At 46.7% G+C, this 15,271-nt stretch overlaps 1 protein-coding gene across 1 annotated transcript in view; it reads left to right on the plus strand.

Moving 5' to 3' along the window:
* The first annotated feature begins 368 nt into the window (after positions 1-368).
* The window catches only part of LOC126544350 (uncharacterized), a 57,179-nt gene continuing 42,276 nt past the window's right edge, over positions 369-15,271 (plus strand). Inside the window, exons 1-3 of the mRNA XM_050191638.3 lie at positions 369-515; positions 1,276-1,580; positions 4,247-4,403. Of these exons, the coding sequence (XP_050047595.1) occupies positions 1,333-1,580; positions 4,247-4,403 (405 nt within the window). The 5' untranslated portion in view covers positions 369-515; positions 1,276-1,332. The remainder of the gene's footprint in view (positions 516-1,275; positions 1,581-4,246; positions 4,404-15,271) is intronic.

The following is a 15,271-nucleotide window of genomic DNA, read 5'->3' on the forward strand; positions in this document are numbered from 1 at the left end:
TCCAACCGCAGCGTCCTGTGCCAATATATACGAGAGAGAAGCAAAATGAGATAAAACCATTACGGTAAAAGTTGCTTAAATTTCACGGTAGGCAAAAAAAGCAAGGAGTTGAATTTGTGGTCGCTGCAGTCAGGTGCGCAGCGCTGCGACGCGGGTAGAGTGCAATTTAAAGGAATTACTGTGCAGTTACGGCAGAACTCTTGGTATAGCTGGCCCTGCTTTAGTTCTGTCGCCGTTTTAATGAAAGTATCGAGGATCGCGATATCGAGAGATAATAACCCTTCCCGTATAAAAATCGCTGCACGTAAGTTCCACGGAGTACAATGGTCAAACGGAAAGCCAGAGCGAAAGGACGATAATGAGCCAGATAAGAATACACGCATGGAAACAACACGAAACCAATCGGACTGCGCCGGCGTGCTGGCCGTCGGACGCTGGCACTTGTTAAATGGTCTCGTGAGTGAGCGCGACGGGCGTTGAAGAGCCTGGACGTATTGGTGTGGCTATCGTTCACGGTAAGCGTATGTGAAGTTTGTATAGATATATTCTACTGCTGCTGTCTAGAATTTTCCTTTTGTAGGCATGCCATCAACGAGAATTCCTTTTTATCGGAAATGGTCATACATTTGCATTACCGTGAAATGGCCTAAGACTATGCTGTGTTGGTGCCACAATGCTGTTTTAATTAAGGCGTTGTTAACTGGATGTGCTGCTAAAAAAATCGCAAAAAATAAATTTTTCTTTTTCGTGACACCAAGCGCCATTACCCGCGTATTGGACAAACATGATCTTTGACAAGATAATCTAGTCTAAAATGAATGCTGGGAGCCTTGATGAACTCTTTAGTACATACGAATAAGGCTAACAAAAGACATGACCACGCCGCTTCACGAACAACTTCGATCGATGATCTGATCAGATTCACAGTCCGAATACACGAGACGTAGCTTTTGGACAGGAAACGCAGACTATCATGACGATGATTATGAAAGAAAAAAAGAAAGAGGGGAAGTTGGAGTAGCGGGGTGATGGACGCTTATTGGTGGTACGCTTAAGTGGCAGTTACTGCGTTATCACAACGACCGTTTTTCGCAGAACTGTTGCAGTCCGTGTATTTGCTGATATTTCTGTAAACCCTAAAAAAGTTGAAATGATCGGGGCTTTGGAATCCGTGATTACGAAGTCCTTTATAAGGGTTTTTGTCGCTATATGTGACGCAATATCAATCAATGCATCATCACGTCATCATTACCGCAGTGCTAACTGGCATTTCAGGATTGTGGACGCCGCAGACATCATTCTAGAGTTTGGACATCCTGAGCTGCTGTCGTCATGAGCGAAAATGGTGAACAGCCCTTCTTGAGCTGTCAAGAGTGCATTGACTTCCTGCGATCATATGGCCGAGTGATGTTCATTACTCGTGGCCTACCAGGATCAGGGAAGGCTGGCATCGCAGAAACTGTCAAAGGGACTTACCCAGGCTGCAAGGTCATTTACGCTGACCAGATGTTTCTCGGTATTGGAGCCGTAGACAAAAATAATGAAACTACGACGGAGGCTCACCTTCTGTGCCAGAAGAGGTAAGTCAACCGGAAATCGAAACAAACGTCGTTGAATGAACCGAAATGTGGCCATTTTTTTTCTTCCTTTATATATGTGGTTAAGGGAGAGTACGATCTACACGTTGAAAAGACTAGTAACTGGCTAAATGTATACGTAAAATTTATCCCAGGCATAATGAGCAGGTTGTGTGAGGCATCATAGGAAAGAGCACAACCTCTCACGACTGCTCGCTCCATATTTGGCAGAATGCGACACAACTACAGGTTGTTGTAGACCGTGTTTGCATGGGCGCCGCCATATTGCTCAGGCAGTGGCGCCATTTATGGGCTGTCTGCTTTCTCCGCCATGCTGGCTTAGGTGAAGGTTCTCTGGTGTATGCCAGACACACGCTCGGCAGCAGTTGCTGGTAGTAGTAGTAGTTTTCGGGCTCGCACGGTCTACATAATCTGATGGGGCGTCTTCTAAATGGGAAATGGTTCTGTGAGAAGTATTGAAGGGATTTAGGTCGGCATAGACCGTATTGCAATACTATTCCTGTAGTTCGAAGCTGTGGTTTAACAGCAATCAGTATACATATATATAGTTCTGAAAATACACGATGATAGTAACAGCGTAAGTGACGTGCTGCTATTGAATAAGTACTGCTGTTCGCTTTGACAAGCGTTCAGATTGTTATCTCTAGATATATTTCACGACTACCTCGTTCGTTGGACGCGCTTTTCTCTTACGAATAAAATAGTTTTGGAATTAGTAACAAAAGCATACCGTACAGTGCGAATTACACTTGTCCAGAGTGGTCGAGCAGCCGGCTGCAGATAGTGCGAGCGTCCGAATACTTAGCGATAGTTGCTATGGTGTAGCTGTGTTTGTTCTACAGATACATAACGCATGAACCAAGCATGCGGCCATGGCCATGCGTGGCCTAGCTTATTCCAAACGTTCACCGTTTTTCTTTTTTATTATTTTTCTTCCGTAGATGGCGACAAAATCGGCCAATTAGACACCCTAGACAAGCGTAATTCACACTGCACAAGCTGCAAGGAGATGAAAAAAATATATGTTATTCTGGGGTTTTGCGTGCCAAAACCATGAACTGATTATGAGGCACATCGCAGTGAGGGACTCCGAATTAACTTTGACCACCTGGTTTTTTTTAACCTGCACCTAAACTTAAGTACACGAGGTGATGAAAACCTATTTTTTTGTTGGGTCTTGTTCGGCCCGTCCTCTACGACGCCCTCACCCGTATTGCGGAAACTGTGTGCGCACAAATAGCCCATCGCATTCTTTTTATGCGGTTCCCGTTGGATATTGTTACGCGAACTAAGGAATAAGAACTGGAGACTATTTACAAAGTGTATTTGCAAAGGATGATGCAGCGCTAGCCAGTATACAGCCGACAGCTCGAGAGCCAGAGAGCGTTCGTCGTCTTCGTCAGGGGCGCCCGCGTGGATCGGCCGCAAGAAACAGGCAATATGCATGTATCAATATTACTGCTTTACAGGGCAAAGAGGCAGTGCCGAAGTACAAAGATAATTTATCATGTTGGTTCACCAACCGCAGCGATCGCTATGTTGAGCCCCGCAATGGGCCTCATACGCGAGGGTGACGTAGGCATAGCATATATAGTAGACTTGAAATGCGTGAAAACAATGCAGGTGACTGACGAAAGTATTCTAACACTTGGCGCTTAGATGTTTCGGGTTTTCATGGGGCAGGTTGTACACGAGCACACTTATATCTAAGTTCCCACACTAAGCGATCAGATAGAATTCACGTTGCCAATCCACAGACGCTGCTGCTTTTCGTTGAGTGGAAAACGATGCAGCCAAAGTAGTTCACAGCACACACACCGCGACTGGTGATGCATGTCGCACGTTTGCGCAGTCAGGATAAATTTCCGCATACTGTATAGTTACTGCTGCACTCTGAGGCTACACAGTGGTTACTCGCCGACCTTGTGTGAGCGGACATAACGTAATTTTTTCGGAGAAGGATCTACAACATCTCCAAATCATTCCACAGCACGCGACGGGAACACATTCAAGCAGCGCTGCGCCGCGAGCGCCGGCTCGCGCAAGCGAGAAAGGAGGAAAGGCTCGTACGCGCGCAGGTTGCCGGAACTTTACTCCACGCCCGATGAGAAGGTTTATAGTTGTTCTATAATTCAAAGTATTTACATTCTGGTAAAGTGGACATCTTAGTGATGCTACTTCTTGCGGTGAAGTATATAGAGAACTAGCTTTGTCATGGTGTGTGGGGCATTACACGTAACTGCGCGTTTTTACTTCATTAATTTGACATTCACTCACAAAAGCAGTAATGAACAATGACCAGAAAGAACTACTGTATGAGTCTTCTGCTTTCCTGTTTTTTTACTTTTCTATTATTATTATTATTATTATTATTATTATTATTATTATTATTAGTAGTAGTAGTAGTAGTAGTATTGTTGTTGTTGTTGTCCTTGTTGTTATTGTTATTGGCGAGGAGGCACCGCACTACAAAATTGGGCAATACTTCATGTCAAACTAACCGTTCGTAACCCCTGTGTTCTGAAAACTGCCAGTATGGTACCCTGTAAAGAGGGCGGAGAAAAGCGTACGGATGGGAGCACATACGTTTAGAGAAAAGTGTTGTGAGAGGGCAATAAACACCACCACATGCGCTTTTCTCGTGACAGAACGGAAGAAGCCTTACAAGGAAACACGTCCGTCGTAATGAATCGCAACAACAATGCTACAGTTCGTGAGACGGCCCGGTACATCGAGCTCGCAGCCAAGTATGGCTACTTGGTGATTGTCATCGACACATTACAAAAGGAGGACATGACTGTGGAGGTCTGAATCGCTTTTTTCAGTTGTGTCCCGCTAGCTCTCCGCATTGCTAGCTCTTGATTCTCTGCTCTTAGGTAATGTCTTCCATTTAATGCTAGCCGAATAACCTCATAATTTCGCACGTAGGACACTGGCTAGCGCACATTGGTGCACATTCATGTACACTGTTTCTTTGTGTTTGTCTCGAGTAGCAGGGTGCAGTTCCAAAGTAGCATACCTCTACAAGGAGCGCAAGCATAGGCGAAGAGTTTTCATTCTGCCGGGGGGGGGGGGGGGGACTACCAGCTTTCCGAACCCCATATATATATATATATATATATATGTGTGTTTGTGTGTGTGTGTGTGTGTGTGTGTGTGTGTGTGTGTGTGTGTGTGTGTGTGTGCGTGTGCGTGTGTGTGTGGGTCTTGCACTTGAAGGAACTTCGTCTGACCTCGAGGAATTGAGCGTTGGAAGTGACGGCGTTATGTGACTATATACAAGACCTCCTACTAGGAGACAGTACAATTTCACAGCCCGAGTCCTATCGGTGGTGTAATCTTCCTTCGCCTAATTGTCGCATACTTGGTGATCACTAGTACTGCTTTGAATTTCCGGCGAAACTGCAGCCCCCCTTCTCCCCTCTTTCTCTCTTCTTTTTCTGTGAGTCCGAGTATAAGCGCCGCTGCGCATGAGTGCTGTGGATTCTGATTAGTGAATCCGGCTTGGCCTCATTACGGTTACTGAGTGAATTATACAGTGATCCCCAAATATCATGCACCAAGACTTAAAAATAAAGCAGTAGAGCTACTCGAAGGAAACCTAGTGCAAATTGTTTCCACTACAGTGGAGTAGCCACCAGTAATTATTTTGTTACTGTGATTCAATTCGGTAATTGTAATTAATTATCTAACTCGAGAAGTACTGTCCTGATTTTCAAAGTGTCAATGACTCGTTTGTAGGCACCCAAAATTACATGTCACTGAGGTGTTTTCAGCTACGTACTAATTGCTTGCAATTTTTTTAGTCTGGCAAGGAAACCTCACGAAATATGGAAAATACCACATGAGTGCGCTCACACCCGCATCATAAAGCAGAGCCCTCAAATAAGCTGAATGAAAGCAACTGCATTGCCTGTCTCGAACCCGAAGAGGGAGCGCATCACCTTGATAATGGTACGGAAGGAGCCCCAACAGCAGGTTTCGTGGCTTCGCAGCTATTCCTTCCTCACATTTCTACGTCACACTTATTATCCGTTTCTCGAGGCCGACTGATCACATTGATAACAAAAGCCCCTTGATAACGCAGCCGAAGCGCCGCTCAAAAGCAATGTAATATAGGCATAGAATGTTTCAAAATCCCGGCTTTGCTCGCACCACGCGAAGCTATATTTTGCGCCAGACGCGCTCTATATTTTGCGCTAGAAACTTGCTTCGCACCAAAGTCTGATTAAAGTGACCGTTTTATTTTTCATGAAAATGTATACGTGCTGCAAAAACAAGTTCGTGTCAAAAAACAAAAGCGAAATAAACAGACCGGGAAGCGGCCAACGTGTAGAGAATAGGCAAAACCGATGCGTTCAAGTAAGTAAATATACCGCTTCTAAATGAGCCGAATTGGCAATCAAGATGTCTGCACACAAAAAAATAAGATCTCAGTGTGCCCTTATTATCTATGAATACGCAAGCTCGTGAACACAGCTGCTGTCTAGAGGACGTGTTCTTAAAGGTCTCCTTTTGCAGCTACGCCAGTACTGTGTCCGTTTTGTCACATCTTCAGTGGCTTTCTTGATGACCGACACCGTAATTCTACGGCTAACATCCGGTATACATGCCTTGAGCTAATCTGACGTCCGTCTCAATCATGTAAGCAGGATCTTTCACATAACCCCAAAGAAATAAATCGAGTGAAGAGAGGTCACGTAACCTAGCCGGCCAATTTGCAGGCCCATGCCTTCCAATCTATTGCGCATGAAAAGTCGCATCCAGCCAGTTTTGTGCTCGGCTGCTGCTGTGTGCTGCGCTCCATCTTGTCGATACCACAGAAGTGGAAGACGTGAAAACGGAACTTTGCTGAGAAACTCATCCACTACTCCTTGAATGATTTCGTTCACGTAACGCTCTCCAGTCAGTGCGTGATCGAAGAAGATGGGAGCGATAATAGCACCGTCGTAAGTTCCGAACCACACATTGAACGACTGCTGGTACTTGTGCTGATTGCGCTTTACCCTGTGTGGATTGTAGTCACTACTATAGTGTGCATTATGCAAATTTATCTGGGCGTTTCTGTGAAAATTGGTTTCATCTGTGCACATGCTGTTGCTCAATAAGTCCAGTGACTCATCAGCTTTTGTGAGGACCCAATTCGAGAAATCTAGACTATTATACAGGTCTCGAGAATCGGTGCTAGTTAAGGTGGTACGGGTGAAAGGCCATCGTTTAATATCCTCCAAACTGTTGACTTGGAAATTGGTATCTGGGCGGCCACGTCCCGCACGCTAGCATGAGGTTTTGAGGTCATAAATGCTAGAACATCCGTGCATAGCATAGGACTCAAAGATGGAGTCCTACGCCGCTGTTTCTTGAAGCTGCCGGTTTGTCTCAGGTTTTCATAATTTCTGATGATAGTCGACGCGTTTGGTCTACCGCCACACTTCCATGACTGGTATATATTCGCGGTCTTCCTCTTGTTGTCATGCTCAGCTCCCAAGGCAAGGATCATTTTTACCTTCTGCTCATTAGAGAAAGACATGGCGACTGGGACGAAGCGAAACGCACCTTTAAACCTTTGCACTGACGGTGTCAATTCGCTTTCGTGGTGATAGGTTTTGTGAAAAAAAAAACAACAAAAAAACATACGAGTACGTCGCTGAAAATACCGCAGTTAGATGACCATTGGCTGGGCCTACAAATGCCTCATTGACAGTTTGATAATTAAGATAGTACGTCTCGAGCGAGATAATTAATTATAACTACCTAATTAAATCTCAGTAATGACAAATTACTGGCAGCTACTCCATTGTACTGCAAACAATATGCACTTGGTTTTGTTCAAGTAACGCATTGCTCTTTTTTTAAATATTGGTGCAAGATTGTTAATCGGGACACCCTGTATATATTTATGACTTTGCATGCAAGTGACGATGTTTCCATCCCTAATAAATGTTGTAAATTATTAGAAATGTTTTTTTTTTTTCATGACTCGTTAGCATTGCTTACTAGAAAGAGAAGCAATACTGAGACACACAACATTCACGTGCATTTCACACGCCATTGATAAAGGACTCTGCCGAAGGGGTCACTGAAGTCTAGATTTTCTTTTTTCAAGGTCAAAAATGCACGCATAGCGATTTGAAGCGCGGTGAACATACATGCAACATATTCATTCTCTAGGCATAGTCTATCCATATCTTTAAAAATAATTTTAATTGGCCAGCTCCACCTCTTTCAAAAATATAATTAACTTTGTCCGGTGTGTATATTTAAATATATTGTGTATTGTATATTGCGCTTACAGTGGAAGTTTAAAACAATGTTCGAGTGAGAAAATACGGATGAGGTAGCCGCCGCTAGTGCTTCTAATGCGCGTGTCCTCCTATTGTCAGGACTTGCAGAAAAAAAGAGACTGGGTGAATTAAAAGCCGTGCGCGTCCGCGCCAACAATGATGCATTAAGCTATTAGCCTAGTAAAAGTGCAAGTGAAAAGGTCGAGGAAAGGCAATAGAAACCTCAAATGATGAGGGTGAAAAACCTCTGGCAATGACACTTTAGGTGTGTGTGCGTGTTCGGGGGGGGGGGGGGGGGGGGGAGGGCTTCGCAGCCCTGGGTGGCTCAGCCGCCCCCCCCCCTCCTGAAAACTCCGGAGGGGGCTCGGGACCCGGAGCCCCCCTCCCCCTTCCGTAGTCGGCTCCTATAAGCGCAAGTGCTCTAAAAATGCTAACACAGAAGTCGCAAATAAAGAGATCGAGAAACAAAATTTCTCTTCGCTCAAGCACGTAGTTTAAATTTGATATCTGCATGCAGTGCGTTGTTCGAACACACTATGGTGCACGGCGCGTCTACCATACAGTATAGATTTACGTGAGTAGTAGCCGCATTATTTTTGCGTTTGCGTTTGTGTGCTTGTGCATGTTGGTGTGTGTGATATCACAGCGAAATTTCGAATGCCAACTGGACAAAGAAAACCTAGATTTTTTTTCTCTAACATATTAAATCGAACTTATTGTCTTTATAAAAGCCAAGTACATTGGAGGTGTGCACGGGCTCAGTGGTCTATGTCAGCACGTGCCAAATGAACCGGAGTACGAATACGCGTGCCTTTATGCCAGCATTGCGGTGTAAGAGATTCGACAGACTACAACAAATGTGTTATCCGTGCGCCTGCGTGAGGTACACAGAACTCCCGAGAAGTGTGTTCGACGTCGAAGAAAGTCGCAGCTGCGCCCGAAAGACGAAGCATCGATTGCGATAGCAAGTTAGTGGACAGTTATACGAAGTAAAGATAGTAGTTTTACTGGCCATATAAACTTGTAAACACAGGCATCATATCTAAATTAACAAGCATGGTGCCGCGCACGTGCAATCAAACATGAAGGCATCTCACTCGATGACCACGGAAACTCAATATCGAAACGCTGGAGTGAGGAAGCGCGGCAGCGGCAGCGGACGAATTGACATTCGTGCTGCCTCTCGCATCAACGCGAACTAAGCGACGAAAACGCAGCGCAAGGCGGACTCTGTCCGCTTCGCAGATGGCTTTCAAGATACAGTGGCCCGGGGTAGAACGCCCCTCCTCTCCCTACCCTTCCCCGGAGCGTTGCGCTCGACGCTTTCGTACCTTGCGTGCGCTTCCACCTTCGCACGCTTTCACTCGCATATACAGCATACGGCGCGCGAAGACGATTTTATTGCCTTTGAACTTTATACGGAACCTCACGGTGACGCCGACTGCGACGGCAGGAATGCGCCTGGAGTGTCCATATAATTACTATCGCAATAAAAAGCGCGCCGAACCTTTTAGCACGGCCTGCGAATCGGAGGCTGCGTAGTTGTTTGAGAAGGCGTAACGAACTTTGAGCTCACTTCTCCAGAGGCGACGCTTGCTACAACTGCAAAACGGCTTGCTGTCCGGCAGCACTATAACGCGCTGTGCGCGGAAAGACCTGAGTATGCCAGGTATGCCGATGATACATACATACATACATACATACATACATACATACATACATACATACATACATACATAAGTACATACATACATACGTAAGTACATACATACATACATACATACATACATACATACATACATACATACATACATACATACATACATACATACATACATCGACATCGATGAGACTATGTTGTTGAGATAGCATGAAGGTATAGCGGGCACTGAGGTAGCTGGTAGACTTGCTCGACGGCCATAGAACTCAGGCCTACGAAGTATGTTCCTAGGTCGCATCAGCGTCTTCTAAAACAAGCCGTCACCAGTCACTTTCAGTCTTTATGTGTGCCGCCTCAATAGTTCTGTATGACAAAGGGACTGAGCAGGCCACGCCTCCCTGCTGCACCACCTCCGCATGGGGTCAGCGTGGACTGCGGCGTGGCTATACAAGATCGCACTCGCCGCGTTGCCGCCGTGTGACCGATAAGATTCATGGTGGTATTGAACACTATCGGTTGTAGCGTCATTGACTCGCTACAGCGCACCAATCTTTGGCAGAAGCCCTCGCGCGCCAAGGCGCTTCGCACGCTAGTGTGTACGACACAGTAAATCAGCTAGTACACATGGGCATTCAGGTAGGAAGTGTCTTTGTGTGGAGACGTCAGGAGGGAAACGTCCTGAAGTTCCTAAGTCATGTGAGCTTATTCTGTGATTGGTAGCGTTTAGCAGCTTACTTCAGGGCTTTGTGACAGGGGGACGAGAAGGGGGTGGCATCGTGGAACACCAGCTGCAGGCATGCGTCCTGTTCAGCCTTGGTGTGCGTGTCTTGTTCAACCGCCTCGCGCTGCGCTTCTGAATTATCACGCACTGAACGACATAGCTTGCGCGTTTTTAACTTTTGATATAGGACGCTCTTGCTATGGAATTGCGATATAGCACGCCAGTGCTCTCCGACGCTGGCACAACTGGCATCTATCTATGTACTACAGAGCATTCAAGGCCGAGCCCTTCGCGCATGGCTGGGCCTACCTCGGTGTGATTCAATCGATTTCCATCGGCAGTGATCACCCACTAATAACATATATAGCTGTCGATACAATCTGGACACACATTCGACATATATCCAGATTTCCTGACCACCATCTCGATCGCTAGGCAGAGTTTTCCAGAGTAGTTGCGGCCATAGGTCGGCAAAATAAGCGGAACTCACTCAGACTCACAAAATATATATTTTTGCTTATGCAGCATTCGGACTCAGACTCATCAAAGTTCTACTGAGCCGGGCTCACTCGGACTCATACTCACCAATATTCAACTCAGCCGGGCTCACTCGGACTCCGGCTTACTAAAATTCTGCTTAGCCGAGCTAACTCGAACTCAGACTCACCAAAGACTCACGAACTTATACACACTTGGGCTCTTTCGGATTCATGCAATTACGGACACATTCATACTAACAGAATCACGGGATCAGACTCCATTAAATTTCATGGAATCGCCCACTTACTCATTTGACTTGAACTCGCAGGCGACTCGCATTAACTGACATGGTAACTCATGTGAATTACCAGCTCACTATAATGATCGCTGATACAGAGCAATATCAGAGCTCGTTTCAAAGTCACGTTCACACGTCTACAAACCACCACTGCCACACACTCCCTTGCATACTCTTCTGCTCACACTTGATAATCAGACCAGGGTCTAAAACCGAAGAAAATAAACTTTATTAAAAGAATGGTCCGGTAGTTTTTGTTGTGGTGGCTTCAGGTGGCGGCTCGAAGTCCTTGGACTCGGGCGGCATCTTCAGCTTGGCGGACGGCCCAGAGCTGGTCTTCCAGCTCCGAACTTTTGAGAGCCACCTCCCAGCGGCGGCGACGCCGACGGAGAAGGTCCCCGGCGGCCTCCGCAGCCGGGGCGGCGTCGGGAAGGAGCGAGCTCGAGGCTTCCTGTACGCTGGTGACGGCCGCCGTCATGGACGCGTCGCGAACGGCGGCGGTTTCAGTAGCGTTGCTGCCGGCAGATTCCCAGGGCATGTGTCGCAGCGTCGCTCTGCGTCGGCACGCTTTACACGCATCAGTCGGGTATAATCCTGAGTAACAGTGGTGTAACACGGCCGGGATAGGGTAGGTGTGTGTTTGCAATAAGTGTAAGGTACTCGAGAAAAAAAAAATACCGGTTCGGTTCCATTCTGGTTCAATGCTCTCCGATTTCTTCCCAGTTTACTTCCGGATCCTACAAAACATATAGAACTGTTCGCGTACCGGTTTGGCGTAACCCACTTTCTCTAGCCTCGTGGTTACACGTTGTCCAGCGCTATCGACTTGTCCGTATGGCGCACGCGCAAGTTATGTCAGGAGGAGGCAGAAATGGATTATACCTGGTATGTGGAAGAAGACAATTGGCATTTTTATATGAATGTCAATTAATTAAATTTAATGTTATGTTGCCACAACAGGCTTACGAGTAAGGGCAACCGTGCTATAGCAGGCAGAGGCGCGTCGCTAGATCTAGAGCCTACGGCACGTGGTGCGGCGCCTCGACGCGTCCGTCTCTGCGCTCCTTCTTTCCCGTGTTTGCTTTTATCGTCATCCGTACTGAGTACGCGCAAACTGTACAAAATAGCCTTCTTTCACTTAAAGGGCGCTGATTTAGTATTTGTAAAGGGAGAAATCTCGACGGTCACCGCCGATTAATAAGTTTTTTTTCTTCATGAATGGCACATTGTAATTTAGTGACAAAATGTTGCAAACATACAAAAAGGTTGGGAATGCGTATGCACTACTACGTTCCACAATTGTCTCGTCACAAAAGACGACGACGACACGCTGGGCGTGTCGTTATCAAAAATACGTTAGTCTGATATAGAGCACATGGACAGTTATGAAAAGCGACAGATCTCGGAAGTAAAAATAACGTAGTATTTAATATACAACGAATCACCTTATTTTATGTGCATCATAACTTACAGAAATCAATTATAAAGAAGTGAGCGTATAATGAGCATGCAGAGTGATCATCCAAGGCACAGCTGAAAGTACGTAGCGGAAAATAAAATTTAACTGAAAGCGGCCAAAAAGTAACGATAGTAACGCCATTAGAGTACTAGCTGTTCAATCGATTAACTTTTTTTCCTTGCGCCATGAGGCGTACTCGCCAAGATTGCATCGTAAGAGGAATTGTTACACGCCACGAATTCAGTATAAAAAGCATAAAGTAGCATGATTGGTAACCTAACAATGATACACGAACTCTGCTGGAAGTCCGGCTAAACTCAGTGTTCTCGAAGACAGCACTGGACACTGAACATTTCGAAAGTCCGCGATTGCTTCACAGATGCAACAGGGGTGATACAATCATGACACAAATTGCACACAAGCGTAGATGTACACGCAGCACGGCCAATGTGCAGCCGTGATATTGGCATTTGCCTTCAGTCGCGCTGAACGCCAGCGCCGCATCCGCACAAGGCAGCGGGACGGACGCTCAGTTTAAGAGAAGGTCGAGCGAACGCTGAAACCGACCAAACTCGGCACTCGGCATCGATCGCTTCTCGCATCGCCGTCAGCGTCGCAGAGTCTGGCTATATCAGGCCTATTCGTGACACTTCTCACAAAGGTGAAGGCGAATGCAAAAGCTACGTTCGAATAGCCCCCAATGCTTCGTGCTCGACTGCGAGGTACCCCGTGTTTGCTTTCCAAGATCCCTCTATCGTGCTGCGGAGGCGCGAAGAATAGACACAGTTTTAGGAGGAAAACGAGAAGCACCGGGTGAGGGAGGGGGGTGGAATCAGACGCCATATTGGCCTCGAGCTCCAACACTGGAAAAGCTGGCGCCACCGTCGGCGTGACGTGCTATTAGGGATCACGTGGACACAGCGGCTGCGTCAGCTGCTTCGGAAGCGCCGAAGCGAGCTGAAAACGAAAGTTTAAAGTCCCACTTGCGCCGCGGTTCTGATTAAGTGGCGAGGCTTTACCGCCTTGGGTGTCGGCTTGACAACAGTTGAAAGTACAATAATAGGTAGTGGCTGCCTTTGAAGGCGCGCAACATGGTAGGCTACTGCTCGGTGCCGCAGTGCCGGACGTATGCAACGGAACCCGGTATCAGCCTTATTCACATGTAGCCGCAGGACAAGAAGCTGCGTGAAGCTTGGCTCGCGAAACATAAAACCGGCATACAGTCATCGGCTACAACTCGGGTATGCAGCAAGCACAGACGCGAGGAAGATTTCTGCTATGGCGCCGGGTCTGCGATGTTCGGAGAACGCGCGCTGAGACGCTCGCCCGAGTCCGCTGCCCGACTAATGTCACGACGGTTTGGACTTGTCTATACTATAGATACTGGCAAGTTCACTGGAATGGAAAGGGAGCGGTAAGATGCACATTAAAAAAGGCATGGCATATGGTCATGTTTGTGTTATGAATTAATGCACTGGATTACAAAAAAGAAGCAGCGGGAGTCGCACGCTGAGAACACCGATAAGCATACAGTGCGACGCAAGTCGAGAAATAATATGGAAACGTCCAAGAATTTAGAAGAAAAAAAAAAGATTGAATCGTCGCGACGGCACATCACAGTCCCCGTATACGTCGAAGTCTCTACAATGAAATTATTTTGAACAGCTCTGATAGTGCCCACGCAACAATGGTTGCTTGTATACTGTCAAATGCTCATATTCTGCGGCCTAAAGCTCATGGCACGGTGCCAAAACGCGCTCACAGCGAAAGCAAAACATTGTGCGCGGACATGCATGCAGACGCGCAGTCGGTCACTGCGAACCCGTGCGATCGCTGCATTGAGGCTTCATTCTGTTATGCCCCATTTGGTTATACAGACAGCCCACTCTAACATATTTCACATAGTTTACTCTCAGCGCTTGGCTACCTTTCACGCAAGAACCCGGTTCGGGAGACTCCATCGCGGCGACCGCGCGCACTGGCGTTCACTGTACGTATTCGGTAAAGAGACATAGCGTCTGTAAATGATTCTGTGCTTTCAGTTTGCCCAAGATTATTATTTAGACAGTAAAAAAACTACTCTCGTTTCGAAAGTACTTACAGAAATGTCCGGGAGAGCTCGCGCGTGGTGTTTTCAGTGAGCGCTGACAGCAAAACCTATGAGGAGCGCGCCGCGTGATACCTCATACTACGCCAGTGAGGCGCTTCCGCTAGATGGCGACTCCGTAACTCCTCGCCGCCAATACGTCTAGATTGAGCGTCAACGGGGTTCCACACTGGCGCTACAGACGCGTGTGTAAAGCTCGTATTTGTGTGTGCGTGTGCGTGTGCGCGTGCGTGCGTGCGTGTGTGTGTGTGCGTGTGTGCCGACAGACGTGTACGTAACGAATTACGTGTAATCAATTACTTGTAATCAATCACGTTCTTTTAGTAAATTCCTTATTGAACGATTAATTTGTTTACTAAGTAATGCTCACTGTAATTCAATTACATTTTTCAGTAAATAATTGCACGTGACCAGTTACATTTTTGACGAAACACTTAAGTTATAACAGGCGGCGCAACTTTGAGTACTTAAATTTGGCGGCAGCTACAGTGTCCGAAGAGACGAAAATGGCTACCTCCTTCCCACAATCGGCGTGCTGCAGCTACGCCTCAATCACCTGGACATGGCAGGCTTGCAGATTTGCACACGTCTATATCGTGGAAGTCCCACCTCTCAGCCGTTGTTTAAATTTATCTGTCTCTCTCTTTTCTGGAAGCGCTTTAAG

The sequence above is a fragment of the Dermacentor andersoni genome, chromosome 1 (assembly GCF_023375885.2).
Source record: "Dermacentor andersoni chromosome 1, qqDerAnde1_hic_scaffold, whole genome shotgun sequence".
Taxonomy (NCBI): Eukaryota; Metazoa; Arthropoda; class Arachnida; order Ixodida; family Ixodidae; genus Dermacentor; species Dermacentor andersoni.